This window comes from Cheilinus undulatus, linkage group 18, assembly GCF_018320785.1.
Source record: "Cheilinus undulatus linkage group 18, ASM1832078v1, whole genome shotgun sequence".
Classification (NCBI taxonomy): Eukaryota; Metazoa; Chordata; class Actinopteri; order Labriformes; family Labridae; genus Cheilinus; species Cheilinus undulatus.
Window position 1 is genome coordinate 9,021,515 of NC_054882.1, and position 22,947 is coordinate 9,044,461.

General features: G+C 37.6%; 1 protein-coding gene across 18 annotated transcripts in view; it reads left to right on the forward strand.

The window, feature by feature from the left end:
- Nucleotides 1-22,947, forward strand: part of mark3a (MAP/microtubule affinity-regulating kinase 3a) — a 96,333-nt gene that overhangs the window by 40,627 nt on the left and 32,759 nt on the right. For 12 of the 18 annotated variants that reach the window (XM_041813103.1, XM_041813110.1, XM_041813109.1 and 9 more), the window contains exons 7-11: nt 3,260-3,316; nt 8,060-8,296; nt 11,111-11,251; nt 17,768-17,867; nt 22,132-22,244. In XM_041813103.1, coding sequence (XP_041669037.1) covers nt 3,260-3,316; nt 8,060-8,296; nt 11,111-11,251; nt 17,768-17,867; nt 22,132-22,244 — 648 coding nt within the window. The remainder of the gene's footprint in view (nt 1-3,259; nt 3,317-8,059; nt 8,297-11,110; nt 11,252-17,767; nt 17,868-22,131; nt 22,245-22,947) is intronic. The other 6 variants (XM_041813107.1, XM_041813113.1, XM_041813112.1 and 3 more) reach the window with 1 other exon arrangement.

Sequence of the window (22,947 nt, forward strand, 5' to 3'; positions counted from 1 at the left end):
TATGTGTTTGAAAAGGAAAGTTGACAGGAAGTTAAATAAGGAGTTGTAAATTATAAATGTTACATGACTAAAAGAACAGAATAGATGACAGATTAATCCTTTGAAAAAATAGTCTTCTTGGGCAGGGATTTTAGACTCTGGTGGAAATATTAGTCAGAGCAGCCCAAAGATGTCAGAACAGCTAAAACATGATGAAAAGTCTTAAGATCCAAGAAAGGATCATCAAACAACATGTAATATTAGACAAAGATAGCCTGAGTTAATACAAGTGCAGTTTTTAAATGATTTCATTCATTGAGGGTAAAGCCATCCAAACCAACCTGCCCCTGTGGGAAGAAGAGATTGCCCCCTAAATCTGATAACCCTTGGTGGCAACAATAGGGCAAGGCAACAGCAAGCAAGCATTTGCAGTAACTGACCATGAGTGCTTTACATCACCACCATAAATTACTGTTGATATGATGTACTCTTTATGAAATACTGTGTTAGTTTTACAGCAGATGTAACAGAATGCACTCCCTCCAAAAAGTTCCACTTTTGTTGCATTAGTCCACAGAATATTTTCCCAGAAGTCATGGGGATCATCAAGATGTTTTTTGGAAAATGTAAAATGAGCCTTTGGGGGTTTGGTCAGCAGCGGTTTTGGAATTCTCCCATGGATGACATTTCTGCCCAGTCTCTCTCTTATTGTTGAATCATGAACATTGACCTTAACTGAGTCAAGTGAGGCCTGCAGGTCTGTAGTTGTGGTTCTGGGTTCCTTTTCTGACCTCCTGGATGAGTCCTTGATGTGCTCTTGGAGTTATTTGGGTAGGCCAGGAAGGTTCATCACTATTCCAAGTTTTCCTTATTTGTGGATAATGGCTGTCATTAGGGGTGGACAATATTGAAAGGTACTTTTTAACACCTTGCTTTTCATTTTAAAGCATGTGGACTATAAACAGAATTCCTACAGCTGAAGCTTTAAACAAGTAGCCTGTTCATATGCATTTTCAGCATTTTTGTAGACTGCCAAAGGAAGAAAATATAAACATAACCCAGACATTGGGAAAACGTTGATTCACAGTGGTAAATCAGGCTGTTATGAGCGGTGATGTAGGCTACGTGTCACTCAGAATGGAAAGCAAAGTAATATCAGCTGTAACGGTTAAAACAACAGTATCTGCTCCTGCCATGCTTTCCTCCACCGACCGTGGTGTGGATCTCTTCCTTGTTTGAATGTCGGAGGACAGTTAAGATGCTGTCTTTTGAGCTCTTAAAAAAGTTCAGAAACCTTGTACAGATTGTGCAAATAAATGTTTTTTGCACACTGATAGTTTAGAAAACCAAGACACACACGCTTCGTATAAGATGGTTAGAAATCCTCTTAAAGATTAAATCTTAAGTTTCAGTTACATTTGCAGCCATGAATCACCGCTGCATCAGCAAGCAGAAAGGGAGGGGTGAGGGAGCATAGAGGTAGAGTAAAAGAGCAGATTCTATGATAAAACAGCTTTAGCAGATCACCATTACTTTCTGTTTCTTTATGATCTGGGATCGTCCCATCGCACACTCCAGCTGTCACCATGGTTCGCTGGCGTCCCAAAGCCTTATAAATGGCTTTATAGATGTCAGTGACTTTCCCAAATTAAACTCAGCCTTTGGGGCTCTATAGTTTGAGGGAGATGGTTAAAGTGTTTTTCAGCCTTCTCCGTCAACTTCTCCACAGACCAAAACACGTTACTCTGAGAGAAAATAGCTAACAGTAACATGTGACTCCACGGAGAGCTCTGTCTGAGTCTGTTGCACCTATCACTTCAGTGACATGCAGCTCTTTCCTCATGCATCTGTTCCACTCTTGCAGCCGTTGTTAGCTGTGATGGCGGCTCACTCAAGTCTTCTCTTTCCACAAAAGTTGATGTGAGCAAATCTCCAGTCACCAGTTTTGTTATTAACAGGCCAATCTTCTCCGCTCTGGTGTCATTACAATCAGTGTATGCTAAACTATGCTAGTGGCTAATGTTTTTATTTTGCCTTTTGTCTTGCATGTCCCTTCAGAGTTACTGTAGCTGTTACAAAACGTTGCTGATGCTTTTAATCTGGCTCACTGTGCCAAGAAAGCCAGAGAATTAGCTGGAAAGGATTCACCTCTGTAAGAAAAGATGAAAATAATAAATGGTACACCAAGTATATTCAGTTAGACAGACTTGGAGAGTTCTAGCACACGTCATGCTAAATCAGTTAAAATATTGCTGCTTAGAACAGTGTGTGCACAGTGTGCGAGTAACACATCAGTTATGATGGCTGAGCCCTCGAGTACTTGTGCCCATCCCTAGTGTTGAAAGTACTATTAGTACTACACCTGATTCAGTGGGATCCCCCTGATCTTGAATCTATTTTATATCGACAATCAGATCAGACTGCCTCTGACAGAACAGCCGCAATGGCCAAAGCGAGTGAGCAGAAGCATGCCAGGACAGCCAGCAGAGGAAGCAGCTCATCCTCCACGTTTGTTTTTCTTCTGGAGTCACTTTTGATCAAATGTTTTGTCTCATGGTCTGTTCAAGAGGATCATAACATCTAAAATTGATTGAAACCATTCTTATGTTTGTGGCATTAAAATCAGCTTTCATCTAGTGTGAGGCCAGATTTTCACGTTTACCTTTCAAGGTTACACATTAAATTTCTGTTTCCCTGAAGCAATCACAGCTTAAAAGAAGAGCTGGTCTCACTTGCCAGTTCCTGGATATGTAGGCATGGATGCAGCAGCATTTACTGGCTCTGTAGATTTGGGAGCATTGCCTTGATGATGCAGAAATGAAAATAGAAACAAAACAAATGTGGATGATTTTATAGTGTAAACAGGCAACAGAAATGTGTCAAGGAATGTAAAGGGGTTTCTACAGAAAGCTTTGTCACTTCTCTAAATGTAGTCTGAAGCTGAAGATACAGAACCGAGAGATATAAAACTGAAGTCTGAAGAGTGTAAATTCTCTAAACCTTGTATGTCTTAGTACTGGTGATCCATCACATCCTTCCTGCACCATTAGAGCAGGCTGTTACCTGGACTGTGAGACAGATAAATGACTCTGCACAAAGGAAACCTGTTCTGTCTCAACCTCCTTCTGTCGTCAGCCCCATATGCGCTTATGTTTTATCTTTCCTGTCGCCGCTGACCACATCTCCTCCTCCTCCTCTACCACATCCTTTATCGCGCTCTGAAAACAGAACACCAGACGCTTAACTAAACTCTGCTTGTCTTTTTCTTTTCCTCGTACAGATTGTATCGGCGGTGCAGTACTGCCATCAGAAGCACATTGTTCACAGAGACCTCAAGGTGAGTTTAAAGAAGCCCTGCAGGTTTGTGCAAAATCATGGGAGGTTAAACAGACTGTAAATGCTCCAACAGAAGATCAGATCTTAATTATCAACCTGAATGCAAAGCAGTTACATGACAGGTTTTTCAAAAGAGCAAAATGTGTGGCTTATTCAGCTCTAACTAAAGGCTTTTTGCATATATAAGAGTTTTTTAGACTTTAATTTGAAAAATACACTATTTCTCTACTAGTTTAAGTGCTTAAAATCCTGCACAGCAAATTAAAGTGGCGGGTATTAAACAGAGAAAGATGAAACCCGTAAAAGCACATAAAACCATTGTAAAATGCATAAAAATGCAACATCATACATTCTAAATCACCTGACACTGCTCAAAACATGCTGGGATTATAGCTGTCTGCATGAATGCATTAATCATGACGTGATTAAAGTGCATCATTTTTTTTAAAATCTCAATAGTCACGTTTTATTGTCCCTTTCAGCACACTTTGGTGAAGCTACCGCAGCATCTTCCTGCAGCCACAGTGATGTAAAATAAGTCTACTATAACTACTTAGTGTCTCAGATCAGTTTAATGATCTACCTGAAGTCCCTTAGTTTGTTGTAAATTTAAAGCAGGTTTGTATCCAGACAGGAAGTCAGTCACTCTTAGCTCAAGATGGTACACAAATCTAAAATGAAACAAACAGTTTTAAGTGCAAAATAATTGAATTTCCCAATGCAGCCAAAAGGAGAATGATTGCAAGTTAAAACAGAAATCCCAAGATTAATCACAGTCTCTAAAAATGGACTTGTTTGGCAGCCTTGGTTAGGGTATGTAACAGTGGGACAGAGCTGGTCTTTTTAACACCTCTCACCCCTCATTGGGTCATAATCCTGCAACTCAAGAAAACAGTGGTATGGTGTGAAGTAAATAAACCTCATGGAGTGCTGGTTTGATTGAAAAAAGTCGCTCCTAAATTCAACCCATTACAATCCACAAGACGATAAATGACCAGCAGAGGTGGACAGCGTGACAGTTGGGCAAACTTCAGCATTAAACCAGACTGACAGCTAAACTACTGCACTGCTTGGGAGCAGGAGTGCAAACTCCACATGCTGAAAAGAGGAAGGAATGCACCGATGCATTAGTTTAACATCGGTATTGGCGGTATCAGCCATCAGCAAATTATGTGGTGTGAACAGATATCTGTCGATATCAGTTTTGTCCAATCATCTAAATGCTGGCATCAAGTAGATCTAAGTGCCGTTTCATTGTAGAAGTTTTTTAAAGACCTGTTGGACAGACTCTGTGCTAAATTGGAACTTTTAATATGGTCTTGATGCCTAATCAGTGCCTAAACCAATACTTTAGCGAAAAAAAAAAGGTGTGTTGAAAGTCGGCAGGAGAATTAAAGTTGTCTAGGTATTGTAAATGATTCGCAGAAATATCAATAAAAGATGCCAGTAGAATATGGGATAAGATAAGTGAAGAGAGTGCCTTTCATTTTTGGTGACAGTGAGTTGCATTGGCACCGGATTTCGATACTCACCCCTAACGTGCATCAGTATCGGCATGAACTAATATTGGTGTTGATACAACACCAATGTACACACACTCACATGGGAGACAATTTAAACCTTAATCCCCTTGTGGAGACCCCCCAAAGCAGACTGTGTTTATATGTTCTTGCAACTTATATTTGGGATTTTACTTTATATATTAAAAACATTAAGAAAACCTTAAAATTGCATAGAAGACAAATTAAAGATAAGCAAGTGATCTATAGAAGTTACAGACTATTATGAAATCATACATGCATTTTTTTAAAGGCTTTGAAAACATTTTTATCCTTTATTTATGCCAGTATTTTTGCTACAACCCAGCTAATTAGTCATGCTGTGAAGAGTTAAAATTAGCAAAGACTCTTCACCTTTAAGGCTGATTGCCTCTGACTCATATTGAATAGAAAGGTCACAGGGTATGGAGCTGACGTCAGTGTTGCGTGATGTATGACTCCCATTCTATCTCCCATTTTCCCACTGACGACATCAAACAGCATGTGCCATTCACATTGGTTGCTAACAAGGCACATCAGCCTTAGACTTTATTTCTGCTGCACAGCCACCAATCAGCACACACAGTCAGTGAAAGGAGAGTGCTTTTACCGGTGTGAGTAGTAAGCCCTCCAAACTGCTCACATGTTCTCCACCACATCACCTGTCGTAGTGAAAGTGGGACCTCCTCCATCCTGCAGCTGTGACGTGCTGAGTGTAAATATTGATGCTTCTGCATTTTTATCTCGGCGTCAGTGGGAATCACTCGGCTAAGAGGAATCTGAGTATCTGTTCTGCATGTCTAAACTGTTTCAGTGCAGAGGTTTATGAATGATGCAGGAGGAGAGAGACGTTAGAGCGGTTTGTGTCGCTTCCTCCATGTGAATGTTTGTGTCTGTGCTCAATGAGGGCAGGCGTCCTACTTGTTACAGGTGTGACGCCAGAGAGCTGCATAAAAAAACTTTACCCACAATGCCTCTGGTTTGTTCCCACTTTTTTCTTTAAGACATTTGAGTCAGAGCTTCCCCAAATGTTCTCCCTGAAATAGCTAAATTGTGCTGCTGGTCACGGTCAGCCATAATGAGCATTTTTACCCCTCCTGCAGCTAAAAGCCTCACAGGATAGACTTTCACTCCTTCTGCTCAGCGTCATTTCTCTGCACTCTTCTCCGCAGCTTCCTAATTAGTGCTTCGCCCACAGCTGCATGTGAGCACCGAGCAGATGTTTGAGTCGAAAATGTTCGCCTATGTTAGGAACACTTTCATTCACAAAGGACATGTTTTATTACATCACACTTCATCAAACCAGATCAGGCTGTGGATAAGGAAAAACACAGCAAATTAGAGCAGAAATGATGAATGCATTAGTCATACAGCTAAGATTGTGACACTGTTTGAAGCAGAATTGAAAAAAAGCTAAAAGAAGCTGCTTCTCAGTTTTTATTTGATTGTAAATTAGGATTCTTGAGGGTTTTTCTCTGTTGGTGGAAGAAACGAAAAACACATTTAAGTACATCTTTTTAGGCTTGTAGTGCTGGAAATTAGTATTTTTTCTTTATTGAGCTTATTGTTGTTCTTTTTATTGCACTAATCAATTAAAGCAATGGGTAATCATATAAAGAAATACGCTTTTTTTAAATTATTATTTATGGATACCTTATTGCAGGCTTTAACATACATGTTAACAAGTTTCATCTGTCATTTCTATCATCCTGCCATATTTATACACTTGTTTTTACAAAGACAAAGCAGAGAAATATTAGAAGTAAATAAAGGACACAAAAAAGAAAAAAAAGACGAAAAACACTCTAAATTTTAATTCATTTGATTACATATTTTCTATTCTATCTCTCAGTTTCATCTGATTATTTTACCCATTTACTACTGTTCCTTTTGAATTCCTCCTCCTGTTTTCTCAGCCTGTAGGTGATTACTTCCATTTCTTTTATGTATCTTTTAAATATAATGATAAAATTTAAACATTTATTCCTCTCTTTTGTCCTCTTTTCTCCTATGAAATAAGAAACATCTGTCCTGGCTCTTACTAAAATCATCAAAACTCCCAATTTTGCTCATATAAATTGGGGATGCCTGATATTATTGACAGGATATCAGTATTTGCAGATTTATGCAGATGTTTACAACCAGTATTTTGGCCCAAAAATCTGTCTACATCAGCTGTAAATATTGGACAAACAAGCAAATAAGTGAGAGTTTTGGGCTGGACTAAAAGCCTTAAACTCTACTAACATCCATCACCGTTTTGACACTTTGAAGTAGGGCTGGGCAAATGAGATTAATCACAATATGGCAAATCACAGAAATTGCAATATTGTTTTAACTTGGAATATGTCAAAATACCAGTTTAATACATTCATTGTTTTGCAGCAGAGATTATATGGACAATTTACAAACATTCAAGTGTAATTTTTTTTAATGATTTACAAAAATTGTCCTTTTCATGTTTTATGTACATTTTACAAATTAAAAGAGTGACAAAAAACAATCCACATTCAATTAAGCAATTGATATCAAATTTTTAATATGAGAAACAATGATTGCAATAAATAAATATATTTCAATGGTTCTGCCCTAGTTCATTCTATCTTATATTGATGAAGCTTAGCATTATTACACTGCAATTAGATTATTTTGGCAAATTGTTCAGCTCTACTTTAGAGCATGTTTTAAGGACTGGAATTTATTCATTTCTTCATCCTCAAACTTAATGTGTTTTAAACACTGAGATTTTAGGTCTAAACCACATTTAAATATTGGTACTAGTATTGGCTAAAATTACTTTGCAGATATTGGCATATCAGCTATCAGCAAAAATCCAATACCCTACATCCCTACTATAAATGTTCAACTACTTGCTTCAATCAAATGAAGCTGCTTTTGCTTTGAGAAACTCTTTTAAAACATATTTTAATTCAAGCCTATCTTAACCAAATTAACATGTTTTTTACTAACTTAGATATATTAATAACTTCTGTCTCTTTAACTTTAAGCCATTCCAACAAAGCCTCCTGAGCCTCACTTTCATCCCCACACCAATGGTGAAACTGATTTAATACTTTAAAGCAGCTTAACAAAGATGGTTTGAATGTCCTGTCCTCTGAAAAGACTGTCTGAGCTCATATTCACAAAGGTAAATGGATCTACAGTGTTTAATCGGGATAACTTTTATCGGTCTGTTCTGTCCTCAGGCTGAAAACCTGCTGCTCGACGCAGACATGAACATCAAGATCGCAGATTTTGGCTTCAGTAACGAGTTCACTCTGGGAAACAAGCTGGACACGTTCTGCGGCTCTCCTCCGTATGCAGCGCCGGAGCTTTTCCAGGGGAAGAAGTACGATGGGCCAGAGGTGGACGTCTGGAGTCTGGGGGTCATTCTGTACACGCTGGTCAGCGGCTCGCTGCCCTTTGATGGACAGAACCTCAAGGTATGAGAATGAACTGGAATCTTGGTCACCATTTACCAATACGTCATATCCTGATGTTAAATCCACTTTTACTTTAACTATATTTGTCACCCTTTTACTCATTTGTTTGTTTCTTTACCAAAAAAAGACTCTGCTCTCTGGAAACCTTTGGAGAGAGAAATGGGAGAAATCTCTTTTGTCTGAGTTTTATTGCTTTTTGTTCCATCCTTTTTTCTTTGAAAGTGTCATTTTATCTTACTTCGTCTTATACTGTACACACATACACATTTCTTTTGCTGTTTAGTGTCAAGATTTTGACATAAAAAATGAGGGTAGCACTTTATTTTAGTGGGCGCTAATTACCAAGTAGTTCTGTAGGGGTGGGTGTAATTATCTAGTAATTTTGTAAGGCTTTAAAGAATTTAAAGAATCATGTCTCGCCTATTTTGTCCACATGCTGAGCACGGTTATGGACCAAAATAGAGAAGAGCATGATGAATTGAGTTATTTTTTACCTTGTTGTAGCACATCTGTAGAATACCTTTGTACTCTATTTCTTGACAACCCAGGTAAAGGCCAAGTGCTGAAATGCACCTGTTTATTGAAGTTTTTCTCTAAACTTCTGCTGTGAGTGAAGCTTTCTGTTACCACACAGGTATAATTTGCCACAGGAAAGGTAAATGCAAACTTCTGGTTGTGCTTTTCCAAGTAAAAGCCCAGTTTAGCATTTATTTGGAGAAACTCCCTTCATTTGTACCGGAAGCTTTTGTTTTGAATAGTTACAGGCACACTTCCACTGTACACTGAATCAAGTCACTTGTCAGGGGTTTTATTTAGGTAAATCTTTTGAAGAATGACAGGACTATGACAGCAGGGAGATTTGGCAAGCATGTAGCAAACTTGCGCCTGGTGTAGAAGCCCCACGACAGGAGCCGGAGCGCACATGCTTGCAATGAAGCATTCCACTAGTTTGAAACATGCTGAGGCAGTTCTCTGGTAATTTCTCAGAAATAAGATGATCATTTTCTATATAAGTTGCCTGATAAGTTACCTGGTAGTTTCTTTATTTTGGTACCACTAAATTAAAGTCAGTCCTTCCTGGACAATTTCCAAGTAATTTTTAGGGTTGGGGGGGTTGGAGTAAATAAACACCTTATTACCCGAGAATTTCCACAATGTTACCAGGAATTACTTAATAATCAAAACATTATTACTAGGTAAATATTTTCTTAATATTATCATATATAATATTATCATATTTTATCTAATCCCCATCTCATCTAATGATGAGATGGGGATCAGATAATTACCCCTTTTAGATAATTACCCCTTTTGCTATAAAATTATTAGGTGATTACACCTTATTCTAGAGCAGGGGTGTCAAACCCAAAGCTAGGGGCCTGCAAGATCATATATTTTTATTGTAATTTGCCCACTAGTATGAGGTCTTAAGATTTCCTCCAGTGTAAAAATGTCAATTTAAACTTAAAGATTTAAAATATTCATGTTAAATCATAAAAATATGAAAAAGTAGAGAGTAAGAATAATTAGATGAAAGGTCAGGAACATGGGAAGAGAAATCAATTTGTTTCATTTCATATTTTAAATTTTGCATCTAACAACAATGGCATAACTTATGATTTTGACTTTTTATCGCATATTTTGACCTTTTAGATTCACAATTTTTTAATTTTTTTTTTGTTATTTTGACCTTTAAAACTCATTATTTTGACTTTCTATCATATGTTTGCCTTTTTAAATCATTATTTTGACTGCTAATTTCTGACTAAATTTCTGACCCAATAAGTCTGACTTTTTATCTCAGTTTTAGAGCTTTTAAACATATGGTTTTGACTTTTTTCCCATAATTCATTGCTAGTAAAAATGAGGTCGGCAGTCTGTGGTTAAATTTTCACCCTAGGCTCTCAGGTTAGACCTAAATGCAGAATCTGGCCCCTGCTGTGATTAAGTTTGACACCTCTGCTCTAGAGAAATTACTTATACATATTACTATGAAATTGCTAGGTAATTAAAGCCCAACTAATAAAGTGCTACCAAAAACAGCACTGTTTAAAAGTTAACCTTCTAGAGTTTTTGAATGATATTTTTTCTGTCAAGTTCTGGTCATGCCTTGTGGCGTTAATGAAGTTTGTGTTTTTATGATCTGCATGTAAAAGCATGATGGATTAGAAAAGTTTTATTGTGTTTGCTTTCTTTACATTTTTTGTTTTTTTTTCATACTGTACTGCATTTAATAGAAGGTCACACATTTCTTTCCCCACAAAGGATGGTTTAAAAGTGCGAGTGCTCAATCTTTGCTAATATGTCTGTCTTTATGTAAGTTAGCCCATTTCATTTTTAAGACTGAGAACAATTCTGAACTTACTTTTAGCTTTTGTATCTTAATTTAAGGTGTTAATCTAGAATTGTGTGGTTAATGTTGCATACATTTATTACATAGCCATTGAAGGAGATTCACTACCTTGAAATTAGACAAATAAAATTGTAAATATTTCTGTTTGTGCATTGGGGAACTACTGATGTATTTGCAGGTTTTAATTTGTAAAGCACTTCTAAAACACCACTAATTTCTTTCTAGAGAACTTTTTAATGCTTAGCCAAAGTAAAATGGGTGATAATCTGATGTTTCTACTGACTGGACTTCCACTACGTGCTCTTTTAAAGTCAAACACTCAGCCCGCAGCAGGGGCAGATTTTAATGTTGCTTTCACATCAGGCTTACATGTTTCCTACCCAGTCAGACAAAAGACATCCATGACTCATTACATGTTTACTCTTTTCTTCACTTCCTGGTTGTTTTCCATCTCCCTGCAGGAGCTGCGAGAGCGCGTTCTCAGAGGGAAGTACCGCATCCCTTTCTACATGTCCACAGACTGCGAGAACCTCCTCAAACGCTTCCTGGTGCTCAACCCGGCCAAGCGGGGTACTCTCGAGGTGAGGGAGGACGCAGAAAATGTAAATATACCTCTCTATTCTTATCACACAGCACGTCTGCACCATCGGAGAATGTCATCTATCCTCCACCTCCCTTCACCTCCTCTCGGTTCCTGCACCCCCCTTCTGCATCATCTCCTCCGACACCCACGGTGTCCTCTTTTCTGTGTGCCGGCCCACACTCCTCCTCCTTTCTGATGTCGAAATCATGAATAATGCATCGTCATCTTCTGTTTGTACCAAAATTGTCTTTGTTCATGTCTCTGCCTCTAAATACAAGACAGGACTACGTCATGGTGTTAAAAGCATCATGAGAAGCCAGTTTAGTCCGGTCTAAACCATTATAAGTACCACAGAAAGGGCCAGGTGTGTTATTTAACATGGTTATGGTTATTTAAAGTAGGTTTATACATAGTGATGATCAGTGATGGTTAAATATTCTGTCAAACTGAATGAAATACAAGGAAAAAAACAAAATGTCTTTCTTGACAGACTAAAGATAACAGCTATAAAAAAATCTAACGTAAGATTTAACTTTCTGCTGATGTTGTTTAGATAACTAAAGGGCAAAAAGGCAGTTTAGACTAACTTTATGACTGAGTGTCTTTGCACAATCAGATGCAATAATAAAACAAGTTTAATTCGTTTCAGTGCTGTATAAGATGGCATAACTGATCCTTGGACTTTTCAGTATTTTGCTTAGTTTTGTACCTACAAGCAAGCATGTTATATATAAAAGTATACTTTGTCTGTGATGAAAAAAAGAAGGAAGAATAAGGAAAAGGAAAATAATTTTATTTCATTGTATGTTCAAGTTTAAAAAAAAGGGAACTTTGGATAAATTTGTGCAGAGTAGACCACTGAGAGAGACTTAGAATACAAAACACCAAAAGAGAGGAAAACATTTAAAAGCCCTTTTCATGGTGCAGTATCACAACATTCCCACAATATAGATCCTCTGTTATTTTTGCCTTAACATTCATATTACACAGTGACACAAGATTGGTGTCCTAGTCTTGAGAAATCATGATTCATAGCCCTGTTCGGACCAAAGATTTGTGATCTGTTGAGACGGTTTTAGAACGCCGCCGTTGGCAGTCACAGCTGTCTGAACCGAGCTGTTGCAGCCCAAATCGAGCAGTTTGATGCAGTCACCTGTTATTCAGTTTGTCAAGGCGCAGACTGCTGCTTTTAGAACGTTGCACGCAGATAAAAGCAAGAAAAGGGAATGTGAATCGTGTTTTGTTAAGCTATAAATGCCACTTTCATCAGATGAAGTCATGCTGTTAATTTTGGAAATGATTACATCTGTCTGTTCATTTCAGAAACTTCGACTCATAAACACTCCAGTCTCCTTTGACGGCTGCACATCATGCCTAAACACACAGTTGATGGGAAGACAGGAGTGTTTACAAGGGGAAGTTTCTGATTGAAAACTTAAAAAACATCATGTCCAGTAAGCAGATAAAAAAGATTAACAAAGGGATGAAAACGGGAAATAGAAATATTGTTTTATAAAGAGTTTCATTTTCCCGCTTTGCAGTGCTATATGAGAGATCCATGAGAAATTCAAGCCTGTTGGAGCTAAATTTGTTCGTGGAAAATTATTCTCAGTGGACATCTTCTTTATAAACAGACTGGGCTAGCAGAGCATTTTTCTGTTTATATGTGCTGTGAAATTTTTCTGCCATCATACAATGATGACGAGAAAGATTCAGTGATAAATCATTCTCCTGCGTACACATATGAAGAATTTTTTAGTATTGCTCATAAAAGAACATGATTAAAGGTTTATGTGCAGGACTGACCCTGTTGTAGATTTATCGTGCAGTCATTTAAGAAATAATAAATTAGAAGTGAAATCTCTGCTACAGAAATGATGCATCGCGTCCTTCAGGCCTAGCAGTGTGAGCTGACGGGTGTTTAGAACGATGCAGAGTGGCCCGTTGCAGGTAGCTGCAACATCAAACTCAACTTGTTGCAAATCTTTGGTCTTAATTGGGCATATAGATACACAGCAGGAGCTGCACATTCTGATGCGCTTCAACAGAGTGGTCTGGTTTGGTTCATTACAGTTGAGTTTGGTAAAATCTGGTTTTGGTTCAGTTGTCTATCTAGTCTTGCAAGTAATGATGGCAATGGGAGTAATGCTTGTCCACACATAGGTGTGTATTTTAGAAAATGGAAGTATGTCTGTGACTTCCCATACACAAGCAAATTACATTTCAGGTTACTGAAAAGACATCCTTTTGAAAACTCCTTCCAAGGTGAAGATTTTTAGAAACTCTGCACTCTAAACCCCGTGGGACTGCTGGCGATTCATGGTGATAGCGCATGCATTATTTACAATATCTCAGGAACCATTAGACGGATCTCTGTGGAGTAAGTTGTCATCGGAAGCTTACCTTTTTGCAGGTCTATGGACAGAACATTTTCAATCCAGACACGTGGTGTTTATTCAGAGCTTTCATACTGTACATCCACATTGCAAAGCCCATGATTATATCACTGTTTAATGCGTTATTTTGTGATATGAAACTATGCAGTCTTGCAAGCTGTCCTCTATTTTGACACCAGAAGTAAAAGATAACAACTTCTTGATAGCCTGTTGGTCAATTACGATGCTGCAATTACTTCTGTTGTTTTTCTTAGTGACAGCGACCAATCAGGGTGCACCAAAGTTGAAAAAGAGACAAGATAGTTATCTGCCAGCTGGAGAGTTAAGAAGAAATAGTCCTCTAAGGCGTAATTAATGAAAAGAGGATTTTCTGGATTCTAATATCAGATAAATTAGCATTTTACACACTGGAAATCAGCTGTGGATGAGAAACAGCTTGTTCTTTGTTGACATTGTCAGCTTGGTCTTTCTGGTCATATAACTTTTGAGAAATTCATCTGACATCTTTGCAGCACGCATATTACAATAGAAATAGATGTCTGTAAGTTTATTGTGCTTAAAAGGTTTAAAATTCTTCAGGTGTTTTAGCATAAAAAATACAGACGGGCCAAAAATAGCAGAAACTGGCTTGGGGTTTTAAGGGTTAAAGTACTGACGTGTAGATGGAGAAAATGGAGATCTTTACTTTTAATGTCACATTGTTTTTGTTTATCGTCTGTTTGGCATCACAAGTTTTAAAGAAAGGATCTAGAAGTGTGTCAGGAAATGTTTAAAACATTAAGCCAGACTCTTAGTCTCAGCGTTCTCTCCAGGTTTAAACTTGGCATTATGGCTCTAAGATGCTGGGTGGGATTTGGAGGCAGTTAATCCAAATCAAATAGTTTTTTATTACTTGGAATTTTAATCTAGAGCAATGTATCAGTGTTCAAAAGGTGCTGTGTTTGTGTGCAAAGCATGAAAAATCAGCAGTGAGTGCTATTGTTAAACCAGTATTGTTGAGAAAAATGTTGACGTATAGAAACTAAAGCTTAGAGTAGTAAGTTCAGTATATTCCTCTGGAATATTGTAAACTATAAAAGCTGCATTAGTTCTGACCTCTTAACAAAATCTACCAAATTTGTCTTAACATCTGACCATGATTTAAATTTCCCACAATTCACAGTCTGATGATAGCAGAGACATTTAGACGTTTGATTTCCCTGGGAGCATCTGCTGGGATTAAAAATAGTCATGTTTGAAGAGAGGCAGAGGATGGAGAGAGAATCATTCCACAGATCAATCTGAGTGATGATCACATTGTCAGAAAAATGTGTTAATGGTCGTCTTTCAGCTGTAATCGTGCAGCCCTACCTGACTCCCAGCAGTGCATCATTAACATATAAAACGTCCCTTTCTTTTTGAGACTATTTTTGGCTCTCAACTTGATCAGGATAAAAGGCAGACGTGTGAATTTTAAACGAGCCATTTAATCACAGAGACGCTGTGTGTCTTTTGTTTAACAGGAGGATACGGTTGTATGGCATTGCGTTGTCAAACTGAATGCAGGCGAATAAAAGCATACGCTGTCGAGTGGCATATGTTGGCCCTAGATGGCTCATGATCGTCCTAGATTATAGCTGCAGTTCCATCCAGCCATGATCAGTGATAATTAGTTTGGCTGGGTCTTGATTTAAACCCTGAGTGAAATTGATCAGCTGCAAATTGAAAATAAAGGTCTGGGAAACTGTGATGCTGTGCAGCACTATGATGTGAAACATCTGAATGATAACCATCAGACAGTTTGGTTTTTGCAAGTTTGCCTTTTAAATGGTGCTGAAAACTTTCATTTCAGATAAATTCATACTTCACTGAACCACATGAATGTGGAAACACCAAAATAGATATTCCTGTGTAATCTCCAGCTCTGAGTTTTAAAAAGAGATGAAGCTCTTCCCATAAATGTCGGTAAAACCTTTGATTTATAGTTGTGCATTAAGGTTTTACGACATACCTTTTGGAGCTTAGGTGAAAAGCCTCTTAGCTCCATGAATTCAATGCCCCATTAAAGCAACAGGAGATTTGGCTTTATATTTGGTTTTACAAGTGACTGAATGAGGAAAATGAGGCTCAGACAAGCAGAAGAAAGAAGATGTGGCACTCCCAGTTTTATGACCGTTTAGAGTATCCCACTATCACTCAGGAATATAGAGAAAACACACCATAATGTACTGAATTGGCACAGGGCACTTTGACAATTGTATTTTTAATATATTAAATAAAATAAAGATCTCTAAATACTTAGTTTTACTGCAGATTATAACCAATAAATAATCACTAAAGGCAGCAAACCCAGTGGATGAGAGGGAATATTACTGAGTGTGTATCAGGAATCTCTGATAAATGTTAAAACAAACTTGGTATCATAAGGCTCCTCTTTCTGATATATGGATATCTAATATACAAGTAGGAATGTAATAACATCGTGACTTTAAACTTTGATGTGTTTCTAATGAAAATCAAACTGTATCTGTGTTTTGGTACCATTGCATCTGAAAAGCAGAAATTTGATACAGTTTGACAGCGTGGTTCCTAAAGTAAACATCCCGTTAGTTTTCCCCAAAGTAGATTTGAATATTAGACATAAGGGGTGGAAAAAAAGCACTAGACTTTTGTACTGTAGTAAAAGTGACGTTACTTTGGATAAAATATACTCAAGTTAAAGTAAAAGTAGTAATCTATAAATCTGCTCAAGTAAAAGTAAAAAAATATTTAAAATTTACTCCAAGTGTTGAGTACTGAGTAGCTACTTTTGATACCTGAGGAGGTTATACAGTAAAATGTATTTCTTAATGTGAAAGAGCTACAAGATGATCTGAATCTATAACCAGGTTGTTTTTTACAAGGTAAGATTTAACCTTAATACAAATGTAATGGCTGTTTAGGATGAAATGTGGAATCATTCTCTTGCTACTGACCATCATGTGCCATGGAACTCAAACTTTTGATCGTTTTCTTGTTGGCACAAAGCTAGAACCTCCTCGTTTTGGCTTTTAGTGTTTTTTTTTTTTAACTCAGTACTTGATGCTTTTTAAAATGTTGAGAAGAACCATATTTCCCTCAAAATGTGCTGAAGTAAAAGTAGTTGTTTTAAAAAGTACAAGTACGCTAAAAAGGTACTCAATTAACCTTGAGTAAATGTTATTGGTTACTTTCCACCCTTGCATTTAAGAAAGACTTTAAATGAGCTAACTGAGTGTGAATGTTCTATGCTCCTGTAGAAGACATACAATCATAAGAGACCTTAATAGAAAAGCATGTTTATTTGCAGTCTCTGGGAAAAGAACTACAAGTTCTAAAAGTCAAAGAATCATCAATCAAAAAACCAAAGTATATAAAATGAGACCGACGAAATCACATCACCTGAGATGTGTTAGACATTATCACGATGATCAAGACAGGGAAAACACAGTGCCTGTGCAGCTCCGTCTTTATTAAGAAGTAAGTCATATCAAATTGAGGGAGTGTGAGAAGGTGTGTCAAGCAGCTGTGAGTTTCAGCTTGTCCTGTTGCCAATCTTTGGTCTGAACTAGGTTTTAGAAAGTTACAGGCAACTGTATGAAGAAAATATGAGTTTCTCACAGATGGGCCTGGTTGTTTGTCACAGTTTGTAATTTTGATGTTAACACCTGGTGAAGATGACCATTAATAGGCAAAGATATTTAACATCTCTATCATGGTATCTGTCTTACAAAATGACATGAATTGAAATGGACCATATAATTGGTCATTTAGGTAAGTATATAACCTAACATAAATTGTTCTTTAAGTTAAGAAATGCTAGCCTAGTTTTTTGCATGTCTGTTGTTTGCAGGCTGGATTCCACACATTACAACATGACCCTGGTTTAAAAAATTGGGGGGGATCATGGTCCATCCCTGTTCAAAACAGCATTACTGTGTAAAAAAATGTTTTTGTATACTATTATGCATTGCTTTTTTGATTCCTGCACATCTAACTGACTCCTGAAGGGTAAAATAAAAGCCTTTTCTGCATCATTCAGCTCTGCAGCTCAGTGCCCAATCCTTATTTATAATTTTTGCCATATTGAAGCCTTATAAATCCAGTCATCAGTTGCTAACTATCAGCCTTTACTTTTGCAGCAAATCATGAAGGATCGATGGATCAACACAGGATTCGAGGAGGACGAGCTCAAGCCTTACACTGAACCTGAGCTGGACATCACAGACCAGAAGAGAATAGGTAAGATGATTAAAAACACCCTCTGCTGCTGATGTGGCTGGAAAATTCACATAACTGCGTTTTTCTTCCTTTAGAGGGAAGTTTGCTCGATTGAAGTTTTTCTCCAGTTTTATGACCAGCGGGCCTGCGAGAGCCTGTTGTGTAATCAGAAAAGTGCACTGGTGTAGCAAAAATCTCCTCTATTTATTACAGTAAAAACTCAAATATACTGTAAATGTTTTTTGTCTGATGTTGAGGAGATTAAGTGCCAGAAGGGTCATAGGCTCAGAGAAAGTCTCATTATTACAGTGCTGAAAAGCTTAAAAAGAAGAGATGAAACGTGCAGATGAATAAGTAAACAGGAGCAGAGCTGGTGCCTGCAGATAGAGAATGAGAGAGTGAAGACAGAGCGAGCAAGAGGAGAAGCCTCTCTCCGTCGTGCCCTGGATGAAAGCTGCGAACAGAGGGGGGCCTCTTACATAACTGCAGCTGAGGCTGGCACATGTGCCGGTGCGAACTCCCAGTCACCCAGTCAGAGCAGAGAGAAAGGAAGCTGAGGGAGGAGGGATGTTCTTAAGCTCAGCGAGGAATCCCCCATTCTTAAATAATGCATGTAAAAGTTTAAAAAAGGCCTTCCCCGCATAAAATACAAAAGTGTTTTAGGAGATATGCTGCCTCACTCTGCAGAGAACTTCACATTGTTGTGGCTTAGGAGGGATGAGAACAATACTTGGAAAAAATTGATGAGATGTCCATCATTTTATGTAAATTTAATGGCGGGATTAAATGTTAACTTCCCATCTAAATAATTTATGTAGGAGTCAGATATTTAAAAAAGAAAAATCCTACAAAGTCCGGCATTGCAACACGTCTGCAACACTTCTGTCTTGTGCACTAAACTATAAAGTTATGCTAATAACCAGGAATCCTTTAAACTGTGAATAACATAAGAGCTGACATAATCAGTGCATAGAGAAGTGGTTGAATGTTATGCTTGATTAATTTCTGACTTTTCAGAGAAGCCCAGTGAGCCGGCTCAAATTTGGGTGAATTCAGTTTGAAATCGCTCATTCTTGTTCAAAATGGTAAAATGTGAAGAGCTCACTGAAAATGAAAGGGTCCACATTAAAGCACTTCATGATGCTGGATGGTCTTTGAGACAAATATGACAGGTGGTCTAATATATTTGTTAAGCACTGTAGGTCTGTTGATTCCACCTGAAATGCCACAAACATTCATACATGCAGCCCATACTTACAGCTGATACAGGCCAATGTTTACAGCCATTATAGGCATTTATTCCTAAAGGCCAATATTTACTGCCGAAGAAAGCCAATTTTTAAAGCCAGTGCACACTAATAGTCATTGCCAATGTAGACTGATAATTCATAAAATAAAGGTGGATATTTAGTGATGATATGGGCAGATAATTTCTGTGGATAAAGACCAGTATTTACAGATAAAATAGGCCTATGATTATTGTGGGTATTGGCCAATATTTACAGCCAATATAGGCTGATATTTATTATGGATACAGACTGATATTCATTGCCAATAAAGACAGATATTTACTGATGATATAAACGTATATTAATTGCCAATTTAGGCTGATATTTACTGTCTATATTCAAAGCAATATAGGCCAAAATTTCTAGCTGAATTTAGGCTGATACATTGGCAAATAGAGGCCAATATTTACAGCTCATTAAGACTGATATTTACGGCTCATATAGGCCAGTATGTACAGCTCATATAGGCTGATATAAACAGCAGACGTGGGCTTTCATTTACACCTTTACATTTACACATTTACAAAAAGGCCAATATATAAAGCCAAAATAGGCCAATATTTGCAGCAGATTAACGCCTTTATATGTGCAGATAAAACCCATGTATTTTGATATATATTCCGATATTTCCGATATACCCAGCCAAAACAGACATATATTAAAAGCTGGTGTAGGCCGTTATGTACAGCCATTGATGCCAATATTTACAGATTAAATAGGCAAATATTAACTGCTTATATACGCAAGTATTTGCTTCCAATATTGGCTGATATCTCGGCAGACACATTCCCATATTAACTGCCAACATTAAAAGATATGTACAGAAAACAGGACATTTTTTACTGCTAGCATAGGCTGATATTTAAAGCCTATATAGGCCAATATTTACCGCTGATATGTACTGATATTTGCTATCAATATGGGCTGATATTTTGGCTGATACAGGCTGTATTTACAGCCCGTATGGGTGAGTAAAAATGACTATGTCAGCTGGAGATATTAGCAGAAATTTATAGTAGAAAAAACTATAAATAACTTTTTAAGTAAAAAATCTTCCTATACTGATTTGCCGATTATACCATGTACCCCTAATTCAAATGCACCCATTTTAGTTAAATATATTCTACTGCAAAATCTCTTATTTTAGCCAGAAAGAAGGGATTTGATCTATTTTTACAGTTGAAAAGGAAGTGGAAATTTAGTCAGAGTCCCAACTTAACGTCTTCTCATTGAATGTATTTGCTCTGCTGAATCGCAGAATTTCAGCATAACTCACTAAAATAAAATTAAACCCATCCCTGGTGGCTTATCAAAGCCAAGGAAGAAATGGACTTCTTTGATAACTTTTATTTGCTGCTCCTCTGCAGACATAAAGCATCAGCTGTCAAACATGGTAAATGCATTGTGCCTCTTGGTGTTGAGTCTAAATAAAGCTGCAGAGAACATTTACATAACATGAATATATGGCCTCAAACATCTTTTGTCTAACTGAATCTGAACATGACTTAATAACCTTCATGTTTCTGTTCATTTCACGTTATTACTAAACCTAATCAAAATCACGTTGTAAAGGTATGCTATTAGCTCTGTCAGAAAGCTAATGTGTTTCCAATGCTGCAGCAGTAAAGGAGATGTTTAAAGAGGAAAACAACAGAGGCAGTGTGTTGGGTTGTGGGGGGAAGCAGGAGGGTGAAAGTGAGGGAGTGTGGAGATGGATGGAAGATGGTTATCACAGATTCTGCCTGGTAACAGAGGCTCAGCTGGTTCCTCGCTTTCGGTCTCTTGTCTTGCACTGCGACTGAGCTTTTTATACATGAACATGGATGTTACCTAGCATGAAGGATATGGGAGATGGATAGATCCTTAAAAATATCATGATGCAGCTGCAAATTCAAATTTGTCACATCTGCTGAGATCTATTTCCTTGATTTGATTTGACCAAATTAGAAGATGTCAGTCAGATACAAAGGCCTGCAAAGGAGAGCTGATTATCCTGCAAAAATAACAGCATTAGCATGGCTTTCAGTGGCCAGTTACAGCATGACTGAAAGATTTTAGTACTGCCCAAGAGGCTTGACAGCAAGAAGAATCTATTTAATTTGCAGGGGTTAAGTAATTTAAAAACATTTATTTGCTTGTTTTGCCCTTTCAGGCAGACTCTGGACCACTTCCTGATCTTTTAATGTATTAAAAGAAGATGTTTTGACCCAAAGAAATGGAAAGCAAGACCAGGGTTGATGCAGTCATATTTTTAAAGATGTGATCTGTTCTCATTAGTTCTGTTCTTTAACATTTTTCAGATAGAGGAGAGTCTATTAAAGATTAATATGCTGCGTAGTGTTGAGATGAAAGGATAAAAGCCTGCCTATAATGCATACTGTAGATAGGGCAAACACTACCACACAGATAAATGTTTAAAGCACATCAGGCTGCAGCAGGATACACCTCCCAGCCTCCCCCGGCATGCTGCTGCAAACGTGAGCTGGAAGATGGGGGAGGCCACGCGTCATAGTCGAGTGTGTACGTAGATGTCCTCACACACACCCTCTCGACTCTGCCTCGATCAATCAGTAGAAGAAAAATGCTGATTGGAGATCAGGAGGGGTGAATACCTGATCTTTGCTGCTCACATGAAGCATTTTCTCACACAAACATTCATGTAGTGCATCCGCTGATCTGCAAAACAGCAGAGTAAGGGTTTTAACATGAAAATTTAATCAACTGCCATATGTTATTGTTTTTTTTCCTCTAGATGGGTGTTATTTTCCTCACTATTGTTCTCACTTATGTCCTTATTGGCAAAAAATTCTAACAGTGTAAAAATGATGTGACAAAAAACATAAATGTCTATGAAATATTATTCATATAGTTCATATATTTCTATTTACATCAGATGGATGTGTGCTGTCGTTGCACAGAACACCTTTGTTATAACCCTGTTAGTATTTTTTTTTTTTTTTTTACTGAACCTTGTTTTTATTTGTCTTCCTGTGCAGATGTAATGGTTGGTATGGGCTACAACCTGGAGGAGATCCAGGAGTCTCTGGCAAAGATGAAGTATGACGAGATCACAGCCACCTACCTACTGCTGGGCAGGAAGGCCTCTGAGGTAAAAACACGAGTTTTTGTCATTAGAGTAGAAAGCAGGAGTACTGATCCACACAGCAGAGCAAAGAGGAACGTTTAGACTGAATGAGACTCAATTAACTTAACTTAATGCCTAAAATTTGGATTGAACTGAAACTCTTTAAGATTTTGACCCTCTGAGACCAATGTTGTAGACCAGTGTTAATTTTGGCAGCTGTTTTTAATTTAAGTCTTGGTTTTAGTCTTTACAAGAAACGTCTTTTAGTTTTAGTCACGTTTTAGTCATTTCTACCCTTTTTAGTTTTAGTCAACGAAAACTCAGAAACATTTTAGTCTAGTTTTAGTCCATAAAAAGTTCGCACACTTTAGTTTTAACTTTTAGTTCAGGCATTTATTTTCTTTCCTAAATCTGGTACCAAATCATGGTACTATGTTCTATACACTCTGCCAAACCTGGGGTCCCTGCTTTCTACAGGTGAGAGGCAGAATAGCTTTACAGCTGCATTGCATTATGACAGAGTCACCCACAGTGGAGAAATATCATGGATTTTGAATGTTCGATGAAAACTACATTACATTTTAGCCTAGTTTTAGTCATCTTGACGGAAACTAAACTTACTTTTTGTCAGTTTTTGTCATCACAGATCTATTTCTGTTAGTCTTAGTCTAGATTTTGCCATGAAAAAAAGCTGTCGATGAACATTTTTAGTCATAGTTTTAGTCAA